The sequence below is a fragment of the Belonocnema kinseyi genome, chromosome 7 (genome assembly GCF_010883055.1).
Source record: "Belonocnema kinseyi isolate 2016_QV_RU_SX_M_011 chromosome 7, B_treatae_v1, whole genome shotgun sequence".
In the NCBI taxonomy this organism is placed as follows: domain Eukaryota; kingdom Metazoa; phylum Arthropoda; class Insecta; order Hymenoptera; family Cynipidae; genus Belonocnema; species Belonocnema kinseyi.
In genome coordinates this window covers 85,230,657-85,257,023 of record NC_046663.1, presented here as the reverse complement: position 1 = coordinate 85,257,023, position 26,367 = coordinate 85,230,657, and the positions used below count along the sequence as shown (strand labels likewise).

General features: G+C 25.8%; 2 protein-coding genes across 5 annotated transcripts in view; both read right to left on the bottom strand.

Annotated features, from left to right (window-relative positions):
• Window positions 1-9,554, bottom strand: part of LOC117177323 (M-phase inducer phosphatase-like) — a 330,798-nt gene extending 321,244 nt beyond the window's left edge. The window contains exons 1-2 of one of the 2 annotated variants that reach the window (XM_033367941.1): window positions 9,378-9,554; window positions 1,426-1,912 (exon numbers count right to left, since the gene is read on the bottom strand). In XM_033367941.1, the coding sequence (XP_033223832.1) occupies window positions 1,426-1,624 (199 nt within the window). In that variant the 5' untranslated portion in view covers window positions 1,625-1,912; window positions 9,378-9,554. Of the gene's footprint in view, window positions 1-1,425; window positions 1,913-2,176; window positions 2,305-9,377 lie in introns of those variants that run through there. The other variant, XM_033367942.1, reaches the window with a different exon arrangement.
• Window positions 9,555-11,027: 1,473 nt separating this feature from the next.
• The window catches only part of LOC117176081 (regulator of G-protein signaling loco), a 66,374-nt gene continuing 51,034 nt past the window's right edge, over window positions 11,028-26,367 (bottom strand). For 2 of the 3 annotated variants that reach the window (XM_033366096.1, XM_033366098.1), the window contains 5 exons: window positions 21,806-22,079; window positions 19,186-19,331; window positions 17,960-18,197; window positions 17,792-17,883; window positions 11,028-12,285 (listed from right to left, as the gene is read on the bottom strand). In XM_033366096.1, coding sequence (XP_033221987.1) covers window positions 11,821-12,285; window positions 17,792-17,883; window positions 17,960-18,197; window positions 19,186-19,331; window positions 21,806-22,079 — 1,215 coding nt within the window. In that variant the 3' untranslated portion in view covers window positions 11,028-11,820. The remainder of the gene's footprint in view (window positions 12,286-17,791; window positions 17,884-17,959; window positions 18,198-19,185; window positions 19,332-21,805; window positions 22,080-26,367) is intronic. The other variant, XM_033366097.1, reaches the window with a different exon arrangement.

Genomic DNA, 26,367 nt, shown 5'->3' with positions numbered 1-26,367 from the left:
ATTTTCAGTGAAGTTCCTACTAAAATGCAGTACCTAAACGTACTTTATTTTACTCTAATACATTTCCCAAAGTTTCAGCTCGATATTTTATTTACAAAAAAATTTCTTAGGTTCAAAAAAACATTAAGTGAACTGAAAAACTGTGATCGGTAATATAGGTATTTAGCTGTGTCACATGCCCTTAATACGATTGATCTGAAAATTTCCAGACAACTTCTATGAGCCTTAATAAACAACTTTTTCACTGCAAGTTTTTCGTTGCTAGAAATTCGCTCGATAAACGAAGCGCTTGAAGGTTGAAATTCATGATTTTTGCAAAGCCTCAAAAAAAAAATTAACAACTTTTTTGTTTATAAAAATATTCATGTTTTTCTTTCTCGGTGAGTTCAAGAAGACTTTAACACGTAATTCACTATCAACAAAATCAGCAAATTTCCAAAATTGGCTAAGTTAGGACGAGTTTAAGTGAAAAAAGATTGAAATTTTTGTTTTTAAAAAATATATTTTTTACCAATTTATGCAAAAACTATAAAACTTACAAATTTTTGCAAAATAAAAAAAGATGCGCCTTAAAATTCTCTACAAAAATCAGTTCTTAAAATTGAAATTCATACGATTTATAAAATTGACTTTTAGGACAATCCTTCTCAGGCTGAATCCACGCGTTTCCCCTTTTGATTCGGAGAGGTTCAATTATTTCACTGAAACGTTATAAATTAAAGAACTTCATTTTAATACAGCAATTAAAATTAAGAAATTAATCATTATTTTTAAATTGAATCGCTCAAGCTTGTATATTTTCAGTTTTGAGTTTGCTGCAGTAAAAGTATTTTTTAAGGGCCTGGAAAGAAAGTATTCAGTTTTCAGACGCTCCACGTTGTAAACGATTTTTTAACAGAAATGTTTAATTATATTTGGATAAAAATTTCAAGTTTTTGGAAAAAACAAATTAAAGCGCTTTAAAGCTGAAAACCATTAGAGTTAAGTAATTTATCGTATAAATAAATTTAGCCGAAAAAATTGATATTTAAATTATCGAAAATTATATGCATTCTGACTGAACCTATCTGTAATATTGACTGACTATAAATTTAGAACACTCAAAATCGCAGTTTAATATTTGAACATTAGAATTAAACAATTTCCATTTGAAAGCCTTAATAATTAAAAGAGTTTTAATAATAATTTCAATAAAACCTTATGAATTAGAAATTTTCAAATTAACCCAGCATTTAAAATTCAGGAATTAATCATTATTTTCAATTTGCATATTTCTAATAATATTAATTTTTCTGTTCGACAAATTTCTAATAAAGTTAAATTTTGCTTCACGTTAGCGTACGTTTATAGGGCCTGTGCATAAATGATAACATAAGGAGCAGGAAATATCTAAAAAGATAAAAAAAGTAAATTATAAAAACTTACCCTCTTCTCTATGGACCATCTCCAGGTGGCATATCTGCACATTTCTTGGGGAATCTTGAGAGGAAAGGGAAGAGTTGTTCAAAGCACGCACTATGTTTGTCATCGGAGAAACAATAGACCTCAAGCCTTTCGAAGATCGAATCGGCGATTCTTCAATTTCGGTAATTTTTGGTAAAATATATTTTCCTTTATTGGACATTTTTCACGACTTAATTTTCTTACAAATCGAACAGAAATTTTACGAATCCTTCCCAAAAATAAAAAATTTGACACACGAAAATAGATTAGTTCAATTTATAAAATTTTAAAATTTACATTCACTTGAAAAAATTAGACGAACGTAAATTGGTTTAGTAAAATCTACAATGTTCGAAAAATCAATCACTTCGCGCACTTGATTAAAAAATTTATTTGAAACACGATCAAAGTTTGATAAATTATTTAATTCCAAATTCCTGATGATTTGGTCAAGCTACATTTGAGCAATCTGAAATCAGACAACAAATTTTGATTGATATTTATTTTCTAAATTATTATTATTATTATTATTATTAACTTCTTGTATTTATTATCCAATTTATATAAAAATCATCATTTCCTTTCCTTTCATTTAAATACGTTAATAAAATCATTTGTAAATAGCAAGTGAAAATAAAATGAAATAAAGAATTGGCTTTGAAGGAATTTGTGGAAGTGGAATTTCCAGATCGTTACACAAGCTTCCTTTCGGTTCATGCAATAACACACTTACACATTTCCGTTTCTTCTTCTATTGTTTATAAATCTTAAACTAACATTAAAATGAAAATAATAATGCAGATTAGAAAGTGTTAATTAAATCACAGTAAATTAAAATAAAGAGTGAAGAAGAAAACACGACCTCACGTTAAAGACTGACGAAACGTTCTATAATAAATGGAATGTGGTGCTGCGCGAATATGCCAGTATGTGATAAGCAAAGCCTCAACCGTCACATGCTGGTTGTATGGAGCAAAAATCTGAGAGAGAATATAAACAAATAAAGTTTTGTATTATAATTCTATACTCTTACAATTTGCATTCTTAGATTCCTAATTCCTATGAAAGAGGGAATTCAAAAATTATAAGCGCAAATATATATATATATATATATATATATATATATATCAATCTTTTAAACTAGGAACAAGAGTGCCGAATGAAGAAACTAGAAAGTATTTGTAATTTATTAGCGAATAAGTCCTACGTTTTATTTTTAAACAATTTTTTAAAAATGTTTTCGGACTTATAATTAGAATACAAAAATGTTACAAATACATTAAAATTAATGTTCTGAAATGGTCCCCAAACGTTTTTTTTTCTGGAATAATATGAATATATGATGTGTATTTGAAAAATGCAATTGTTTTCAATAGAATTTGAGTGAATTTAGAAGAAATTAAGGATACTCGGAAGACTTGATGAAATTCATGATAATTTGGGTAAACTGAGCGAAATTTACAAATTTCCATTGGATTGAGTAAAATAGGAGTGAACATAATTCAGAGAAAATTCAACAGAATTTAAATGAATTGAAAAAAAAAATTATTATTTTAAAAACCAATGAATTGAATAAAATTCAAGTGAATTTAAAGAAATATACGGAAGAGAAGAAGAATTCTATGAAATTCATAAAAATGCAATGTGAACTTTTAAAAATGTAGGAGAATTTAAAACATTTCAAAAGTATTGACAAAATTAATTAAATTCATTAAAATTAGAGAGAATTTATAAAAATGCATGGGAATTTAAAAGGAATTGATAAAATTCCTAATAATTCACAGTGAGTTAAAAAGACTTTAGGGGGAATTAAAAAAAACCCTTCTAATTGAATAGAATCGATTGATTTTGGAAGAATTCAAAAGAATTTTGGATAAATGAATATCAATTCATGAATATGAATTCAACAGGATTTTAAAGAATTTAAGATAAATTAATATGAATTTAAAGACACAATTTAAGTAAACGTAATAGAATTTGAAGATCACTTAGTAATCTTTTCATTCAAAAAAGTGACTATAGTGACTTTAACCTTATCTTTAAAACGTGATAAAGGCTTACATTTTTTCAAGTAAATTATATCTGAAATTACATTTTGAAATTCAAATTCAATGTCGTCGGAGTATCACAAATGTGTATTTTTTGTGGATTTTCAAAATCCAAGATTTTTTTCTCTCGCCCAGTATACAAATATTTTAGAATATTTACAAATGTTTTTATAAAGAATATTTTCTTTATTTTAGACGAAATGCTGTACATATTATTCTATAGGAGGAAAAAATCTGTAGGTAAAAATGTTCAAGAGATAACAAATACTTTCTAGGGGTAAAAGAATCTTTTAATATTAAATTTGTAATTTATAAAAATCGAAAACTAAGAAAACTTATTTTCAGATCTAAACCTAGAGGAACCTCTAGATAATTTTTTTTTGATAAAATGAAATTTATGGCGGTACTTTTTTACCAAAAGGAAGAAAATTATGGGGTAGCGCAGAATAACAAACAAAGAATAAGACAAATGTTGTGTCAAATAATTGTAATTTATTTAAGACAATTTTTTAAAGGAAACTGATGTAAGATGTATTTAGAAATATAAAATACAAGTCTAATTGTCTACTTTTGTCAATTTGATCTTGAATATCAATCTCCCACGATTAAAGGAGTTTGCGTTGCAATACCAACGGTCAACAGTCAACGGTTGACATTGCAAGCAGAGAATGTGTCATGTAATCTTACCAGTAAACCAGGAACGGGTCTAAAAACAGTAATTCGAACACCTATTATTTTTCGCCTAAATAAAAAAAAAGAATACATAATAAATAGAAAAATATATGATAAATTAATCAAAGGTACACCGAAAATATTTGGTCTACGCTCATCAAATTTCCGTCAACATAGCCGCCCTTTCAAATTTCCCTGAGCTCGCCAAAAATATTTGTTCTGAACTTTCTGGACAGGGTCCTAAACTGAAATACCAACATTTATTATAAAACTGAATTAATTTTTCTCCCGTAGTATTTTTAAGAACTACTTTTCTTAGTGTAGTACTGTAGTGGAATAAATAATCTTGAAATCATTTTTAAATATATTTCGATCAAGTATAATGTAAATAAATTTATTTATTTTCTAGCAAAAAGTATTTTATTTTGTGATTTTCAAATTAAATAAATCTGTATGCAAAAAATTGATATTAGACGGCCCTGTAATAATTGTCGCCCCCTACTGTATTCGTCTCGACACACGACAATATTTTATCCTTCACGTCACAGATTGCTCTCGTGTCTACTGAAACGGGCGAGTAATGCGATTCTATATCGTTTGCCAGTTGTCCCTTTTGAAATTTGAGAATATTTTGAAGTGCCATCCAAAAATCACATATGCGAATCAAAAATTCGGAACAGCGGACTATCATAAAATCACTTTAAATAGGGGACCAAATTCATTGAAACAAAATTATTTATGTACCATACTGAATTCAATATAAAGCGAATGTTCAACAAAACCGTTAATTTTTCAACCAAGGAGATGGATTTTTTTACTGAAATAAGGAATTTTCAACCTATAAAATGAATTTTCAATAAAAAAAGATGAATTAAAAAAATGTAACCAGCTGATATTAAAAAAAAAAAATTTTTCCCTCAAACCAAAAAAGTTTGATTTAATCAAATAAGATGGATTTTCAAGAAGAGTAGTTCAATTTTCAACAAAAGAGATCAAGTTCCAATCAAAAATATGAATTTTAAACTAAGTAGTTAGACCTTAAACAAAGTACAGTTGGTTGTTTAACCAAAAATATTAATATTCTGTCAAAAAAGACGAATTTTCAAAAAAATACAAAAATTTTTAACCGAATAGTTGAAATTTTAACTAAAAAGATCAATTGTTAACCAAAAATAGAGCAGTTGAATTTCCAATAAAAAAAAAGATTTGAATTTTAAATAAAAAAACGTTAAATTCCACCAAAAAATATGGATTTTTAACAAAAAAGTTAGATTTTCAACAAAATACATAAATTTTTGAAGTTTTAATTAAAAAAGATCAATTCTTAATCAAAAACAGAACAGTTGAATTTTTCGCTAAAACAATGACTTGTCAACCAAAGAAAAAAAGAGTTTCCACCATAATAGTTGAATTAGAAAAAAAAACAGATGGATTCTTGACGAAAAATGTAATAGACAATAGTTGATATTTCAACCAAAAGATTTTATGTTCTTATAAAAAACAATTGAATTTAACCAAAGAATACGTATTTTTAAACAAAATAGTTCAATTTTAAACCAAAAAGAAGATATTTTTAATTAAACGGATGATTTTGACACCAATAAAAGGAATGTTTAACAAAGCCGTAAAACTTTCAACCACATATAGTTAAATTTTTAACTGAAAGCGATTTGTCCTTTTATTTAAAAATAGTTGAATTTCAGCAAATAAGACAAATTTTCAACATATCAGTTCAATTTTCAACCAAAGATGAATCTTAAACAAAATATTTTTAACAAAACAGAACAGCGACCTACTATAGTAGAATTTTCAGCCAAAAAGATTAATTTTCTACAAAGAAAAAGACGACTTTTCAATAAAATACATGAATTTTAAACTAAGAAAGATCAATTCTTAATAAAAAATAGAATAATTGAATTTGTCGTTAAAAATAATTAGTTTCCAACCAAAGAAAAAAGAATTTTCACCATAATAGTTGGATTTTAAAACAAAACAGATGGATTCTCAACGAAAAATTTTATATACAATAATTCATATTTCGAACAAAAAATCTTTATTTTTAATTAAAAAAAACGGTTGAATTCAATAAAAAAATACGTTTTTGAAACAAAATAGTTCAACTTTAAACTAAAGAGATGAATTTTGAACTAAAATGATAAATATGAAATCAATAAAAGGAATGTTAAACAAAGCAGTTCAACAACGTTCGTATACGGCTCTCGTGGTGGGGGAAGTTCCCTGATGTAAGCCAAAAAGTTTCACGAACCTGCCACCGCGTAAAATGGCGCACTAGTCCAGTAGTGAAGAGTTTGAAAACGTAAACACGTTTTGTAGTCTGAAAGGCGGGGTGACACTGACTCAACCAAAATCTTGATCCAAAAATACTGTGAGGAAGTATTCAATTTGGAACTTTGCTTATAAGTAAGTTTTTGTCATCGAGATTATTTACTTTCGTCAAAATTTCTGGAATTTCAATTCAAACAGCATTATAAATATTAACATATCTCGTTGAATTATTTTAATTGTTTCATATTTTCCAAAGTGCACTTCATTAAATTTATTTCCAAACTCATAATGTTTAAGCTTTAATGTGAGTACGTTACTTTGATTAAGTTTACAAATGCATCCATATTATTTAAATGATTAAATACGCGTTGAAAAAAATGATTTTATCACATCCAAATTTGAAACTAAACCTCCACTAATGTACTATTACACCCCGTAGTGGCAATTTTTGTTATGAACCGGAAGCTTCAATAAGGGAACTTCCCCCTCCATGAGTCCCCGGACCTGTGTAAACGACTGTGAGTTCAACATTTAACCACGTATAGTGGAATTTTCCACTAAAAAATATTTTTCCTTTATATAATAAATAGTTGAATTCAATTAAATATGATAAATTTTCAACAAAATAGTTCAATTTTAAACCAATGAGATGAATTACAGAAAAAAATATTTTTAACATAACAGTTAGATCGGCAACCAAATTCTAAACCAAATAGTTGAAGTGTCAACTAAAAAAAGATCAATTCTTAATTAAAACTAGAATAGTTAAATTTTTCGTAGAAGCAATTACTTTTCAATCAAAGAAAAATTATTTTAACCATAATAGTTGAATTTTAAAACAAAACAGATGGATTCTCGACGAAAAATTTAATATGCAATTATAGTAAGTTGATGTTGCAAACAAAAAACATTTTAGTTAAAAATAAAAAAACAGTTAAATTGAACCAAAACGACAAATTTCCAACAAAACTGTGATTTTTTCAACGAAATAAAAAAAAGTGAATTCTCAACGACAAAATATATTCGTTGATATTTCAACAACAAACATTTTTCCTTTAAGGAAAAAAAAGTTTAGTTCAACCAACGAAGATGAATTTTCAATAAAATGGTTCATTTTGTAACCAATTCATTTTGTAACCAAAAAATACCAATTTTCAAGCAAATAGCTCAATTGTTAACTAAAAATGGTCAACTTTCAACTAAAAATAGAATGAGAATTTAGTTTTGAACCAAGAATAATTAGATTTTCTTATTGAGTTCTATTAATTCAGTTCGTATTTATGCAAAAAAAACGAGCAACAGGGAAAAATTGGGATGTTTTTTTTAATAGAAGAAAAAAGGAAAATATCAGAAAGAGTGTTAAGTCTGTTATTATTTTCAACATTGGTTTCATATTCATCTTTCAGCTTATATACCACAAATGTAAAACTGTTGAGAAATATAAGGAGAAAGTAAAATTGGTATGGAACTGGGATTTAAAGACATTAAAATTTAGATTATTTGCAATCAGATTCATAGGCAAATGGTACTTTAACTACTAAAAAAATTCACACAGAAACTGATAAAATGTAAAACATGTTTTAAATCTCTTCAGATTTATAATTTTTTATTTTACAATTATATTTTTAAAGGCTAAGACTAAATTTCACTTTATCATTTATGATATTCAAAACCGACACTAAAGTTTCATAAGAGCAAGTTTGGTTGTATACGTTCAGGCGATCCTAGTAGGTGCAGATTTGAGGTTATTATTGAAACTTAAATATTATTTTTTTTACGATATTCGCTTTCGTTCGCTTTTGATAATTTTAGTAACAAATTTAATATTTTAAAGCTTTGCGCTGCATTCTTTTCACAATAGTCTCTGTAAAAATTTGTTCTATATGCTTATTTCTAAAATTTTCAACATTCCAGAAATTTTTAACATAAAAGAACAGTAATTTGTATTGAAAATTTTCAATTTCAAGAAGTGAACAATGTAAATAAGTAGTAGATCAAATAGTAAAAAATAAAACAAAACTTCAAGCAAATAAAATTCAATTTATAAAAAAAAATTGTTTATGTTTTAAAATTCTATTATTTAGCGTAAATTATTAATAAAATAACACTTACTTTGACTACAAAACTTTATTTTGTTAAATTTAAAAAATAACCTGATAGCGACGCGTTCATTAGTTTATTCAAACCTTAGATATTAGCGCGGGAAATTCAAATCCGGCTATCATTTTGTGAAAGAAATCTATAATACTCGATACAAGTAAATGCATTGTTATGAATAATCATGTGCCATTGTTGTTAATTGTGAGAATTTTAATTTACCGAGACCTTTTTCTTCAATTAAAAATGTGCGACATTCTCTGGAAAACAGTCCTAATAAAATTTTCACCGACTCGTTGAAAGTCAGATTTCTTCATCCATATTCAACAGTAAATTTATATTTTAGACACCAGCATAAAAAGTCAAAATTATTCTTTCAAATTATTATTAATTCATTAATTATAACTAAGGAACAAATCCACTTTTTTAACCTACTACGCAAAAATTCGGGACTTCACAAAATTAACCTCAAAATTGTAAATCGCTAATTTATTCATATTTTCAGAGTATTCGCCGAATAATTTTCCCTCAAGGACCAAATATTTCAACCAAAACAAATGAAAATTATAAAGGGAAAAGGTATAGAAATCCTATCGATCACACACAAAACCCAAATTGGAGAAAAGGGATTTCACCGGTCACAAACAAACACTTTTTATGCGAGAAACTTAGTAAACAGAAATCAATGAAATCCCTGAAAGTTTTGAAATTAAATGACATAGGGATTTTTCAAGAAGAAAATAAATAAGCTACAATCAAGGTGAGATAAGTGATAAGTAAACATGCTTGGTTAAGTGTCAGAAAAGGGACTTTAGTTTTCGAAATTCTTACCAATAATTTTGTAGATTCAATGTCCTTTCAATGTCACGGAATCTCAAACAATCACAGATTTGAGACTGATTTATCAGGACCACTATTGACTTGTTATCATTGAAATAGATCAGAAATTAATCGAAAATGACTCAACTGGAGGCTCAATGAACTCCGTCTTTCTTCTTACTGTGAACTGTGTCGCTCTTACTAAATGATTTTCGGCTAAGAAAAATTAACGGAAAAAGCGCCATCTTTAATTTTAAAAACACGCGCGAATAAACAATTCGATTTTTAAATATTTTTAGAAAAGGATTTCAACTTTATATACAATTTTTAAAAAGAATTAAGATATTTTAAATATTATAAAAAATGTAATTAAATAAATATATAAATATTATAATTTGTGAAAATAAACACGGTGCAATAATAAACGATATTTAAAAATATTATAACCAATTTATTTCCTTCCAATGTTTTGAAAACAATTTGCCATACTTTTGGGACGACTGAAAAATCCCGAAAAATAAAATTCCGGACACTGCAAAATTCTCGAAAAATAAAATTCCCGAATAATAAATTTTCCGATTTGAAAAATTCCAGACTAAGAAGATTCCCGAAAATTTGATAATATTACCAAATTCCAAAGAAAAGGAAATTCTTCGGGAATTTTATGTTTCCGGATTTTTCAGTCGCCCCACTTATTTCATTGAAGTAAGAATTTTTTTAGCATTTAAAACTAATTTTAATAATAATTTCAAAATTTAAACTCTACAAATTTCACAGATTAAAGTTGTGAAATCATCTCGAACTTGATTTGTAGTCTTTGTAAAATCAAAAGCCTCAAAATTACAAATTTGCATTATTAGAATTATTATTCATTCCTGAAATTTTTCAACCAACATTTTTATTTTTATTTTAAATAAGTTATTTGTTTAAATCTTCAGGTACAAATCGGGCAATTTTAAGATATTGCAATTGGAAATTAAAAATTAAAAAAAAAACAAGATTGCTGCAATATTATTCCAGTGTCTGATGTTGTACAATATTAAGCTTTTAATATCGAAATTGCTTTATATTTGTATCGAAAATTATTAAATTCAAAACTATGAAGGCTTTTAGCATGATATTTTAAAATATTTAATAGCGGAATAATTGTCCTGAAATTTTTAATATTTATACTTCAAACTTCGATATTGCAAAATAAAAAATTCGAAACCCTCCAAAATCAAGCTAAAAATTAATTGAAGAAAAAACTTTTGTTTCAAGATCTCACAGATTAAACTTTGCTAGAACTGCATAGTTAAAACTATAATTTTAAATTAAAATTATAGACATTTTAAAGACGATAAACATATTATTAAGAAATATCATATCATGTAGTACCAAGTAACATTGAAAACAACTGGATAGATTATTTTACTAAAAAATGTGATTTTTTTCCAACAAAAAAATCACTCTCATTTTGTTTTTATAAATGTGGCACATGTATTTTCTTGGGATTTAAAATCATATGACGTCACACACGTCTATTAACACGTAAAATTAAGTTTCAAGTTCACGTATAAATTTTTTTTAATCAAAGTTTATAAAAAAAAAAATTAACCTTAACCTAAAAAGAAATTTTGTGGATGAGCCTATTCAGGGAACTTCGCAAATGAAACTAATTTCTTTTAAAAACGCGATCCATATAATTTATTTATTGACGATAAATATAAAAGTCAATATTCCTCGCTAGTGTTCACACTTTCCGGTCAACAAGATACTCTCATCTCATTAAATACAACAAAACATTTGTATTTTTCCTGTACAACCAGGAATATAACATTCGGTTAGTGTAGAAAATATAAATTAAACAACTTTCGTCGTTTCTTAACTTTGATATTTTTAACTTAAGATACGAATTCTGTATACTCTATACATACGAAAAAATGTAAGGCACAATTCTTGATCAACATTTGTATAAAAATACTGGCTTGTTTCGAAGCACAGGTGCATTTTGTACCCATAATACAAATTCTGTTATCTCTCTTTCATCATTGAATTGAGTGAAATACTCTATACGATATAAACATCCGTCAACTCATAAAAAAAATCATGTTTCTCTCTATAAAGTCTAAAAAGTTTAAAACGGATTGAAACTGAGTTTCCAATTTCTAGTTTCGTATCACATTATCACGTAAACCGTTAGTATTCGATCTTCGATAGGAATCAAAGTCATTAAATAAGTTTTAGTCGTAATACGTGTAATATCAAAAATACGATTTATCACTTTGTTAATACTCATAAGTCGTTAATACTTTCCACATTAATCCAGTTGCAGAAGCAACTTTGACTGAAGGCTGATCTAATTTGCAAAGCTACTGTTCCCTTCGTCTTTTCCATTCCCCTCGCAATATTATTTCCTTTATAAAATATTTTATTCAGTCTAAAAAGAAAATTCTTATCCTAATTTTGCGAACGCTTAAGTGGTACTTTTTCGCTCGGTATCGGCCGGATTAACGTGATTTATTTGAGCAATCCTTTGAAAAGGTCTGGAAGACATGACGTGATTGCTTTTTAGAATGATGGGTTGCAAGTTTTTTGGCTTTGGTGGAAGAGGCGGTGGTTTTGACAATTTCGACGGGGAAATATTCGCGAATGGGGAGCCGAATGAATTATTCTGCGTCTTCGAGGGCGATCCATTTTCGATTATTGTTTGATCCCCGTCTACCAAAGTTCCATCCAAATTGGCAGAACTGTCGAAACTTTTACTGCAACTTTCTCTCGTTTCCAAATTTCCATTCGACATTACTTTCCCATCTTGAACACTTGGATTCTGCTTTTCCTCCGAGGAATCGTAGAACTTTGTATGGCTATCGTAATTGACGGAAGTCCCACGAAATTTTCGCAGTTTCTTGCTTTCCAACATCTTGCCGTTTTCTTTATTCTGGGGAAGAATTTCATCACTTTGAAAACCGAATTCTAATCTATGGTTAAATAAACTGATGTGACGACATTTATGCAGCAAGTTGCAAAATATTCAGCTATTCTTAAGAACAAAAATTCCAGGCCTATCCAGATCAAGAAATTGAGTATTTACAGATCTTTTTTGTACATTAAGTAATGAAGTAACGTAAAAAATTAGCCATTTCATTTGTTATTGGCCAACAATTTCTAAAGAAAGCAGAACAATAAATAAATTCCTAATTTTTTGCGAATGTAAGTCTTTGTCACATTTTGAAATTTCTGTGAAATCTTTTGGAGTCTTTTAAAATTTTTTGTAAATTCTTTGAAATCCTTCACATCTTTGTGAAAATGTTTGAAATGATTTGAAATATTTAAAATATTTGTAAAATCTTTCTCTAATCCTTGTTTGCGAAATATTTTTTGTGTTCGTTTGAAATCATATAAAACTGAATTCACTCGATTTTGTACAATTTTTGAAAACTTTCACATTTTTACGAAACTGTTTGAAATTTTATGAAACATTTTTGTAAAATCTTTCTCTAATCTTTGTTTGCCAAATCTGTGATGTGTTCGTTTGGAATCATGTAAAACTGAAATCATTAGATTGCGTGAAATCTTTTGAAATCATTTACAACATTTAAAAATAGTCTGAAATCTTTGAAATGCTTTGAAATATTAGAAATATGATTTACTGTAACCTTTTGGAAACCTTTGAAATTCTTGAAATCTTTGGAAATCCTTACGAATTCTTTGAAATATTAATGAAATTTTTGTGAAAACTTTTGTATTAGTTTGAAATCAGTGAAATATTTGAAAACTCTGTGACATTTTTTATAATCTTCTAAGAAAAGTGGAAAACGTTACAAAGCTTTGAAATTTTTTGAAATAATAAAAATCTCGTGTCCTATACCCTTTTTTAAGTCTTTAAAATTCTTCAAATTTTTTGAAATCCTTATGTATTATTTGAAATAGTTGTGGAATCTTTCTGAAATGGATTTTATTCGATTAAAATCACTGAAATATTTGAAATCGTTTGAAATCTTCTAAAAAATTTCGAATACTTGAAAATATTTGAAACGTTTTAAAATCTTAGAAATCTGGTGTACCGTGTTTAAAACCTTTTAAATTCTTAAAATCTTTTGAAAGTTTCGAAATCTTTGTGAAATCTTTGAAAGCTGCTGTACCACTCCGTTTTCAAATCTTTGAAATCCTTGAAAGCTTCAGGGAATGTTCTGAATCTTTAAGGAAATTCTTTAAAATATTTTAAATCTTTTTTACACGTATTTTGTAATCTTTGAAATCTTTTGTAAAATCTTTGAAATGTTTTGAAATCTTGGAAATCCTTTAAATATTTCGAAAGTTGTAAAATCTTAGTAAAATTGATGTGAAATCTTTGAAATCTAATGTGCACGCCTTTTTTAATTCTATTAAATCCGTGAAAGCTTCGTAAAATATTCAAAATCCTATTAAATATTTTGAATTCTTTGGAAACTTTTGAAATGTTTTGCAACCTTTTGAAACCATGCCTCATTCTAATTCTGAAACTGAATTAAAATCGAAATTTTCAACTTATAATTTTTATATTTTGTAAGTAGAATATTAAAAAAATGAAATACTTCAACATTTTATATTAACAGAGAATAAATTAAAAACGTATAAAATTATTCGTAATATTAAAGTCTGTTTATTAAAATCTATAAAATAATTAGTACAGTCTACAAAAAGTGCATTGAAATCTATTTATTCTGAAATGAACAAAAAATAAATTATATCTTAATAAATAAAAAAGTTTTCAGTAGAAATATTTCTTCTAAACAAGATGTTCTTTCATAATGTACTTCAACTAAAATACTCTTCGCATTTCAATAGAATATAACTAAACAAAATTTTTAATTCAAGGTTCTTGTGAAAAATTCAAGAAGATTTCCAGGTTTTCAAAGCTTTTTAAAAAGTTCAAGGAGAATTATAAGTTTTAAAGGTTTTCAATGTTTTCTACGTCACTGTACACCCGGAAGTTTGTTCTGAGGTTATCTATCAAATTGACTTTTTACACGACTAGCATCATGAATCGCTCACAAGCGTAGTTTTTCGTTTTTAAGGCGAAAATAATTTTCAATGCAAAATAAAAATGTCAAATAAATATTTATTTTCTTAGTTTATTTATTGTTAAGGTCATACAAATACAATTTTCCTAAAATTCTTGAGAAAATTCAAAAAGATTTTTGAAGATTTTAGATATATCAAATCAAAATTTCAACAAAAAGTTAGTTTTCAACCAAATAGTTGAATCTTCAACAAAAAATGTAATAGTTGATATTTCAATCAGAAAATACTTATATTTTAAATCAAAAACGGTTGAACGCATCCATAAAGACGAATTGTCGACAAAATAGTTAAATTTTTAAATAAACAGATGAATTTTGAACTAAACTGATGAATCTTCAACCAGAAAACTAAATTTTCAACAAAGTGGTTCAACTTTTAACCAAATATAGTTAAATTTTCAAAAAAGGAATATGAACTCTCAACGAGAAGAAATAAAAAAGTTGAATTCAAAAGAGAAAAATAATTGTTAATATAAAATAAAGTTTTAGAATAACTATTTATTTTTAAGGTTATATAAATATAATTATCATAGGTTTCTTAAGAAAATTTAAACAGATTTTTGAAAATTTAAGAATTGTCCAATAATTATCTAGAAAATTTTAAGATTTTTCAATTTTACAAGAACTTACATTAATTTTTAACCAAAAAGATCAATTTTCTGTCAAAAAGACGGAATTTCCACAAAATAGTTATACTTTCAACCAAAGAAATGAATTTTAAACTAAAATTATGAATCTTCAACCAATAAACTGCATTTTAAACAAAGTAGCTTAATTTTAACAAAGTATACTTTAATTTCCAACCGAAGAATATAAATTTTCAACGAGAAATATAATAGTTGATATTTCAACTAAAAAGATTTTAATTTTAAATAAAAAAGAGTTAAATTCAATGAAAAAAAAAATTTTCAGCGAACTAAATGAATCCTTGAACAAAAAAGATTCATTTTCATCTAAAACTTTGTATTTTAATGGAAACATTTTTGAGTGAAAAGTAATTTTCAATACAAAATAAAAAATTTTAATTACTATTTATATTTTAAGTTTATTTATTTTTCGGTTATATAAATAGAATTTTCCTATGTTTCTTAAGAAAATAGAAAAAAAACATGCAAATTTTAGATTTGTCGAAAAATTATCTATGAAATCTTGAAAAAAAAGTATTAATAAAGATTAATAATGTTCTGCGCCATCAATTTAGTCAGTCTAAATGTGCAAGTAAGTAATTTTATTTGATGATAAAACATATTTCTGAATGTTTCTAAACATTATTCATAAAGGAGAAAACTTTAGTTGTAATTTTTTTCTTTAATCTTAATAAATAATTAAGGGTACCGACAATATTATTCTTGGGAAAATTTTAAAGGAATTAGGGTTTATTTTAAAAGATTAATTTTAAGCTTTAAAGATTTAAAACTACCCCAAAATATAATCTGAAGGATTTTAAGAATTTTTCTTAATTTTTACAGTATTGACCATTTTTAAGTAATTATTTCAAAAGCTATTTCGAAGTTCTATAAGTTTTGAAAACATAAAAAAATTACTTAAAATTTCAAGATACACATTTTAAACAAAATGTAAATATTTGAAGATTCTGAAATAGAATTTTAAATCTTTTTTAAGATTTTGAAAGATTTTATGAAAATAAATTTTTTTCTTAAGATTCGAGGGAAATTTTAAACTGGGTTTTTATTTTTAAAACTTAATTTAAAGAAAAAATTGAAAAAGGTTTTAAAACATTTCGAATAATTTCCTGAAATTTCGGAAAAGAATGAAGATTTTAAAGCAAAATTTTAGAGAATATTCGAATAAATTTAAGAGATATTCAGAAGTTTTTAAAACATAAAAGAATAATATTAAACTAGAAAAGATTTAAACAAATTTTGAGAATATTTCAAAAAAAAGATTTAAAAATGTTCAAAAATAAATCTGGAATATTTTTAGAAACTTTTCTTAAATTTTGTGACATTTTAAAAAAATTTTATGAAAAATTCGAATAATTTCTTAATATATTTTGAAGTTTTAAAAAATTTTCATATTAAAGAAAAATATGATAAAATATTTGTTTAAACTTAAAAGAAAATGTACATTTTTTAATATTTCAAAATAAAATTTTGAAATTCTTCAATGATTTTGAAAGGTTTCCAAATAATAAAAATTTTTTTATCGAGATTCTTGTGAATATGTGAAGTAATTGCCATTTAAAAAAATTAATTTTATAAGAATATTTAAAATGATCCTGCAACATTGCAAAAGATTTCCAAAAATTATCAAAAACGAATTCGGAAGATTTTACGACATTTTTAGAAATAATGCTAGTGAGTTAAAAACATATTTAAGAATTTAAAAAGAAATGTTGAAGAGAATAAAACTATTTTTAAACTTTGGAAGATTTCTGAAAGTTTATAAATCTTTTTTTTTCAGGCGTAAAATAGTCTTAGATGCAAAATCCTGTGAAATAAGAAAAAACTTACAAAATAGTTATTCGAAATTTTAATTTGGTATGAAAATTATTTTTCTCTTCAAATTATAATTTACGTAAAGCTTTTTTTTTACTAAAAAGTCTGTTTTCGTTGAAAGTACGTCTTCTAGGATGGATTCACCTCTTTTTCATTTAAAATAAAAATATTTTTTGTTTTAATTCAAGTATTATATTTTTGTTGGGGTTTTATATTTGTTGGTTATAAGTTGAACTGCTTTGTTAAAATTTGTTAAAAATTGGCTTGTTTGGTTAGAAATTCATAGTTTTAGTTCCAAATCAATCTTATTGGTTGCAAAATTGCACTATTTTTTTGAAACTTCATTTTTTCATTCATTCAACTGTTTTTTATTCAGAATCGAAATTTTTCGGATTGAAATATCAACTTTTACACTTTTTGTAAAAAAATTTTGTATCAGGTAGAAAAATAAATTTTATTGTAGAAAATTCGCCTCTTTTGGAAAATATTTAATCTTTTTTATTAAAAATGAAACGGCTCTTTTTTTATTATTTCAACTGTTTTGATTTAAATACATCTTGTTTGTTTGAAAATTAAACTATTGCTCTGAAGATTTAACATTTTTGTTGAAATATGTACCTGGAATCTGAATTTTTAAAAAATCTTTTTGAATTTTTTCAAGAATCTTAGGAAAATTATATTTATATAAAAGTAAAAAAAATAACTAAAACCCTTAAAAAATAAATAGTTATACAAAATTGCATTGCCCCTCAAACAGAGAAACTATATGCGCGCGTAGCATGCGATTGACGATGCTAGTTTCTTAGTAACTTTAATATGGTTGTAATTTTATTTTTAATTTGTCTCAGTCTTTATTGTAGAAAAAAAATAGAGCCGAATGCGGGATTTAAAATATTTAATAAATTTAACAATGTTAATCTACCTTTAAAAAATCGGGCAATTCGAAATTGATTTCCGTCCCTCTTTGATCTTCAAGTCTCGACCTTTGCGCTCGTTTCAATCCTTCGTATAAATCTGTGAAAAAAATAATAAATTATCTTCAATTTTTTTTAATAGAGAAATTAGAAGCAGTTTTGAACGATATAATTACTTCGCTTACCATCGCCGTCAAATTTGCTTGGCAGCTGCAATTTTACTCCATTTCGCCATTTGGCTATGAGAGGTGGATACGATCGAGTGCTCTCTTCGTGGACACAATCATTCAAAGTTCCCTTTTCACTCGAACTGCTACCCTTAGATTTTCCCTTCTTCTTTCCGTGACTTGAAGAATCACGAGTAAAAAATTTATTCGAAAGGATCGAAGAACTCTCGGATCTCTGATCATCGGACTGGAAAATAAAAAATCGTAAATAGGGGTTTTTAGGGAGAGGCGTTCTGACCATAGTTCCGCGAAACCCCAAATTTAATAAATGAAAGGTAGATCTTTTATACAAACTAATAATAAGAATGATTAGTTTATTCTGAATTTCATAAATATAATTTTTATTATCTACTGAAAGAACGTTTCAAAGTACAATTTTTGAAAATTTTTCTATTTTCTATAGCAAAAATGAAGACATACCATATTTTCGTACTAAAAATTCAGCTTTTTTTTTTAGAAAATTCGTCTTTTCGCCTTGAAAATTCAACAAATTGATTAAAATATTTGTTCTTTTTGGTTGAATACAACGGTTTTTAACTAAAAATACTTTCTGATTAAAATATCAACTATTAAATTTGATTTACATTTGGTTGATGTTGGTGGCTAAATATTTACCTTTTGGTTCAAAAATCATTTTTTTGGTTGAAAATTTAAATACATTTTTTTTACTTGAAAATTCATCTTTTTAGTTGAAAGTTCATCTCCTTTGAAAAAAATCATTTATTTGGTTGCAAATTTAACTATTTTGTTGAAACTCCTTTTTTTTGTTGAAAATTATTTTTTAACTAAAAATTAATGTATTTTATTTTTTTAATTGAAAATTTCATTCTTTTTTTAGAAATTTAATTATTTTGTCGATTTTTTTGGGTTGAAAATTCTTTTTTTGTTAATTGAAGATTAATTTTTTTCAGTTGAACATTCGTGTTTTTGGGTAGAAAATGATTCGTTTAAAAATTCGTTTTTTGTCGTTAAAAATTAATTTGTTTGGTGAAAAATTTAACTATTTCGTTGATACTCCGTTTAGATAATGAAACATTAATATCAGGGTAGCTAGAACAATTCAATTTTCAAACTTGAATTTTGAGAACTTCGAGACCAGATTTAAAGTTCAAAGTAGTTTTTAGAAATCTTTTACGGATTTTATTTAAAGGATAATCAGAATATTTTAAACTTACTTTGCACGAGCCTTCACTATATTGATATTTATTTGTACTCTTTCCAACCAGTAATTCCTCAAAGACTTTGTTTGTAATTTCATCTAAAGTTGGTTGACCATGTGGAACTTCTTCCGAACACATTGGCTCTCCATCTCGCAACAAATCTGTAATAAAAGTTATTAATTAAATCCACGAATTAGAAAAACCAGTAATAAATAATTAACGTCGAGTTAAATCAATAAATTATTCTCAGTGTAGGAGAATAATAAATTAAAAAATTAATTGCAGAAGAATATTCATACTGGCAAGAATGATAATTTATATTTAAATTACAAAGAATAATAAATCTAAATAAAAACCTATTTCGAAGGCCTTTAAAGGAATTTGACAAATTAGTTTCTTAATTTTTCATTGATTAAGACGAACAGCTGCACATTAAAAAACGTGCATTATTTAATGCTTTCTTTGGAAATTTCCCACTTATCAGATGGTGAAATAACTAGATTTCGATAATTTTAGAGAATTAAATTTTAAATTTGTAATTTTTTTAACTGGTTTGTTTTTATTCAGGTATTGAAAATTTTAAATAAATTCTTCACTTTTATAGCTTTCTATTCGAATTTTTCAATTTTGAATGTATGACATTAAAATTCTTTTATTCAGAAACGTTTCCATTCTAAAAAATTAAACTTGAATTTTTTAATTTTTGACTTTGAACGCCTTAAATTTAGAAATTAGTTAAAATTTGAAATATCAAATTGAATAATTTTCAGTCTTAAATGCTTAAAAGTCCTGAAATTATTTAAATTTGTAGGCCTGAAAACAAAAAGTATTCAATTTTTATGGCTTCCAATTTAAAAGTATACAATTTAGAATTTTTCTGATTAGTAGGTTATTTTATTTCCAAGGCTTTGAAATGTGAGTTTTATAAATTTAACAAATTTTTTATCTAAGTTTTTTTAATTATAAAAATAAACGATTTCTATTTTAAATGCATCCAACTAAAAATAAGGACGTTTCATGTAATTCAGATAATGTATATTTTTAAATACTGCATACAATTCTAAAAATTGTATATTTATAACAAACTTGATTACTTCGTTTTTAAGAAATTAATATTAAGAAAAAATATCGAAGACCATATTCAGAAAACTCTGTGACCTTGAAAAAATTAATAAAGGAAACTTTTTAATGATAAAAACATTGAACTTATTAGAAAAAAATTTAATTAAGTAATTACATTCAGTTTTAGTACTCTTTTAATTTTACAGGAAAAAATAAATATTTAAAAATCTGCAGCCACCTCATTACCCAATTAGTACAATTTTTATTGTTTTGGTGATTTAAATATGTAACAATTGAACTTTTGACGTTTAAATAAAAAAAAGCTTGACCTGAAGGCTTTTATTTCTAGATTGTACAATTTGGAAAGATTAAAAATTGAAACTGAACCATTTTGAATATTCCAAAAGTACAAAAATTGCACAATCATTTTAAGGCTTTCTATTTAAAATTGTTCAGTTATTATGAAATATTATAATATGATTGTAAAACTAACGCAATTATCGTATTTTTCTTGCTTTGATTGCCTAAATGTCAAATTAAAATATGTAAATATTTTCGACATTTATCCATTGGCCAAGTTGTTTAATTTTGAATGTGCATAGTTTAAGAACATACAATTTGAATACCTTTTTTTAAATAGGCCTATCTTAATTAAAGATTTGTAATTGGAGATCCTTCCATTTTTAATGTGATAAATGTGATAAAGTTATGATATATGTGATAAATTCTTAAATTTTTATGATTTTGAAGATCACAAGTCAAGTTTTCAAATGTAAATCTTCCAAATTGAAAAAAATATAGAATATAAATCATTAAAATTTGTAATTTCAAAACTTAAGACTTGCGTAATTTTTAGTTGTAAAATTTCAAAATTCAAACTTCAATTTTAAAAGCTATTCTGTTTTTAAGATTTACATTTTAAAGTTATGTAATTTTTGAACTTATTTTTTAAAGTTCAATTTTGAAGAGTTACAATTGAAAACCCTTCAATTTAAAAAATATATAAATTACAATTTTTTAATTTTGATGGTTTTGAGGATCAAAAGTGTAGTGTCTTCAATTCTACATCTTTAATATTGAAAAAATGTCTTGGCCCCTACCCGCGGCCGAAACGCAACATTAATTTTTTTGTGTTTTTAAAAATCAAATTAAAATTGATATTAATTATATTAAATTCCAACCCCTATACGTGGTTGAAATTGATTACATTGCTAACTGCAAAATTTACAAACAAATATAGCATTTTTCGGAAAATATAAATTATAATTAATTTAGGCCAATGAAACTGTAAAATGTTTAAGGCAGGAACGATTCACATAGCGTTATACAGACAAGTCCGGTGAGTCAGTCGAGGAAAAAACATAAAAAATCTAATTTTTATTTTATTTAAAAAAATGTCTTCTTACATAAATTGCAGAAGAAAAATAAGTATTATTGGCCCTAATGCCAATCAAAAAATCTCCTTTACAATTATGATAATTGGATCAATTAAAAACGATATTTTTCGAGAAGAAAACAACAGCAAATACGTCACCTAATAATATGTATGATGATATTTCTCGAAAAAAAATACCTTCGTTATTTGAGGTAAGGACAAGCCTCGCGGGTGCATTTATCGCTGGTATATCCGCCGAAAGGGGATGACCCTCGCCCCAGATGGTGATAAGCTCTAGCTTGAACCCATATTTATTGAGGAGGGGCCTCAAAACATCCCTCAGCGTTCGTCCTTTATGGGCAACTACGGTTATTATTCTGCGTGAAGGTAGATCCACCTTCAGCACCTTCGATGGCATAACTTCAACCTCTTGACCCGCAAGTACCCCGGATGGATACTTTAGATTGATTAACTGCAAAAATAAAACAGGCAGCGCTTGTTTAAAACCCCATCAGAAATTGATGTATTTATTTACACGAAGCGTTCTAAAGCAACATAAATAAGCCAATCCATTACTGCTCTCGATGAACTTACAATTCCTGTAAATTATAAATGAATATGGAAAGAATTAGGCTACCATCACCAAAGCGAAAAATTTTTAACGTGCTGCGATTAATAATAATTAGTAATAAACTCATTCAAAAATAGAGATCTATACAATTTTCTAAATACTTTCTGAAAGAAAATAACAATTTTTTAGACTCCTGATTTTTAAACTTCTATATTTCAGTTAAAGGACTTCCATTCCTTTAAAGTATAGAAGTGTTTTGTGATGGACCAATTTTTTTAGGAAATATTCTAATTCACTACTACTTACAATTTTAGATTTCACAGTCCAAAATGCTCTAGAAATGGGATAAAATAAAGTGCTTTTTTACGAAAATAGGGAAATAAATTCTTTTAAATAAAATTAATGTTTAGGTACCATTGTACCATATTGAATTAAATATGAAACGCTTAGGATTTCAAGTCGAAATATATTGCATTTTCAACAAAGTAGTTGAATTTCAAAATAAAAACATTATTTTTTTACCAAAATAAATTAATTTCTAACGAAAAAGATTTGGTTGCATTTATAACCAACTATTTAAACTTTCAAGCAAAAAAAGAAGAATTTTTCAGAATACAGTTGCATTTTCAACTCAGAAGAAAGATTAATTTTCTGCCAAAAGGTGCATTTTCAAAAAAACACAAGAAATTTCAACCAACTAGCTGAATTTTAAACTAAGATTTTGAATCTTAAAACGACAAAAAATGAATTTATAATAACGATGTTGAACTTTGATCTAATTAGTTAAATTTTCAACTAAATAGTAGAAATAAAAAAAAAATCATCAATTTTTAACAAAAAATGTATAGGTAGTGGGTATTTCAACCAAACAAGAATTCAATTTCTAATTAAAAACAGTTGAATTCAACCAAAAAAGACGACTTTTCTTCTAAATAGTTCAATTCTTAACTAAAAAAAAATTATTAATTTTCTGCCAAAAGAGACGAATTTTTAACTAAGAATGATACATTTGAACTAAAACTGGAATTGAAATTTTCACTTAATGGAAATGATTTTCAAAAGAAAAATAAACGGATTCTTAACTAAAAATTCGAATCATGCACAAAAAAAGTATTTTTCCACCAAGTAATTGAATTTTTAACCGAAAAATATTATTTCTCAACGAAAAATGTAATATTTGATATAACAAACAAAAACGGTTTCAACTTTAAACAAGAAACAGTTGAGCTGAACCAAAAGAGACCAATTTTAAACAAAATAGTTTACTCCTTAATCCAAAATAGAATTTACATTGTCACTTGTAACATTAATTTAAAAAAAAAAGACATTTTTCTAAAAAATAGTTAAACTTTCAAGCAAAGAGATGAATCTTTAATAATAAAATAGAATTTTTAAAGAAATAGTTTATATTCTACATAATTGATTTAATTTTCAACCAAAACAGATTAATTTTAAATCAAAGAAGAATAAATTACACGGATTTTCAACAAACTAGTTGAGTATTCTACTAAAAAAAAACATTCTTGACATAAAATGTAATATTAACATTGTCAACCAAAACTGTAATAGTTAATATTACAACCAATAAACATTTCAAATATTAAATAAAAATCAGTTCAATTGAAACAAAAGACAAATTTTCCTCAAAATATTTTAATTTTTAACCAAAAATGGAATAGTTACATTTCAGTTAAAAAATTAATTTTTAACAACGAAAAGAAACAATTTTCTACAAAATATGTCAACTTTCATGCAAAGAAGTGAATCTTATTGAAAAATATGATTGTCTAATAAAATAGTTTCACTTTTACTCAAGTAGTTTAATTTTCAACCAAAAAAAAAGATGAATTCTCAACAAAATAGTTTAACTTCAAACCAGAAATGAATTTTCAAGTAAAGTTATGAATCTCCAACTGAAATAGTTAGATTTTCAGTTAACAAAATTAATTTTTAACCAAAAAACAAACCGTATTTACAACAGAATATTCCAATTTTCAACGAAGAGATCAATTTACAACTAAAATTATGAATCTTCAATAAGAAAAATTAATTTTTAACAAAGTACTTCAACTTTCAACCAACTGGTTGCATTTTTATTAAAAATAAGTAATTTTTTATATGAAAAAGGCGAGTTTTTAAAATAATAGTGGAATTTTCGAAACACAAATATTAATTTTTAACAAAAATGGTAATTTTCTACCAGAATAGTTCATTTTCCACCCAAAAAAATGAATGTTCTTATTGTATTCTATTAATTTAGTCGCATTTAGGCGAAAAAACGACAAAAATGTTAAATTTCTTGAATACAGGAAAATGAAGAATTCTTGAAAAAGGGAGAAAAGAGAGGAATAGGGGAAAGAGTGTCAAGTCTGCACCTTTGTAATTACAATCGTGATAATAAATCCTTTAAATAAATTCGGACGTTAGAAATTGTAGAATGTTGTGATTCAAAAGCCAACTTAAAATTGTCTATTGTCTTATTTAACATTCGAAACCGAACTTTGCAATGGAAGTCCTGAATAATTCATATTTTTTTCTAAAAATAGGTAAATAATCAGATCTGCTCTATACGCATATGGCAACGACGTCAATAATGGGCCACTTGATCTTAGGATCTACTGGAAACTATGTGCAAAATCAGCACCACTGATTCAAGTTTTGCATAAATAGCACTGACATATTTAAAAATATAATTTAATAGATTACCTGATAATAAAATAGTTTACTTTAATATTTTCGATATAGGTAAGTGGGATAAAGGGCCTAGTGTGATAAAAAATAAAAAATTATAATTATAATGATAAATTATGACAGTAGTTTGGGATTAGTTGGAGAGGTTAATTAGCCACATTTTTGCAATAAAAATGTAATTATATCATAATAGTTGGCAAATAACATTTTAATGTATACATTAACATAGACAAATAGTTTTTAAATCAATTCAGAAATCATATAATTAGCAAAGGCAAGTTTTTCAATATCACTGAAAGTTTATTCCAAATTTTATTTTTATTTTCATGATTATTCTTATAAATAACAAAAAATTCAGAGAAAAAATATATTATAAGACTCAGTAGATGTTCCCTTAAAACTTACGAAAGTAGAATTTTGTAAAATTTAAATTTTAGTAGGGGGGTTTTTTTACACGTATCACACATACCCGTAATTACGAAAACTCAGAAATCGTAGACACACTAACAAAGAAAATAAAAAATATTTCTTCAGTCAAGTTTTTCTTGATTAAAAAAGGAGCCGATTTAGAGTAGAAAGTCCAAATATAATTTTGGAAAAATTTGAAAAAAGAGTCTCAAATATTTGAATTATCAATGGTGGATAGTATGGACCCACAATAATGAATTTCGTAGAGAATTATGATGTACGTTGTTGGCTTTAGGTTCAGGTAAATTGGAAACGATATTAAACTGCTTCAAGCTTTTCGGCACACAATGGTGGCCCTTGACAGTGAATTTTATTAAATCCGTGAAAATTACACAATTTCTTGTAGGAGGCCGTATAAGTTTTACGTAAACATAATCTTTCCTATTCTTGACCGCCCCTCCCAATTATAAGCATATTTTTGCATTATGAATATAATGCAAGAATAAGCATCTATTTAGATCCCCCTCCCTTGAAACCAATTTTGATATGAAAGAAATATTATTTAACATTTTTATTTTATATTTTTAGTAAACTGAAAATAAAGATAGAATTGAATGAACTTTCTATTATCATTAGGTGTTATATCGGTGAAAGTAAAATGTTTTTTCCTCAAAATCACACTGTAGTAAAAATACGAAATCATCACAAACATTGTAGTTCAATAATTATTCAATTATTCTTAAAATTTGTTTTTTATCTACGAACAATTGATGAAAACATGTTCACTGTAATGATAATTAAAATTGTCAAAAAACATTACAGTTAAAAAAAATGTTGCCCTAAAAGTTTTAAATTATTAATATGAAAGTCAATTTTCATTTAAAATCACACTGTACTAAAAATACAAACTTATCAAAACACGTTGTAGTTCAATAATTCATTGTATGTATATCTGTGAAAGTGAAAAATTGCTATTCCTCCAAAATCACATTGTATTAAAAGTAAGAAATTAACAAAACACACTATAGTTAAATAAGTATTCAAACATTCTATAAAATTTTTTTATCGAATAACATTTGATGAAAAAATT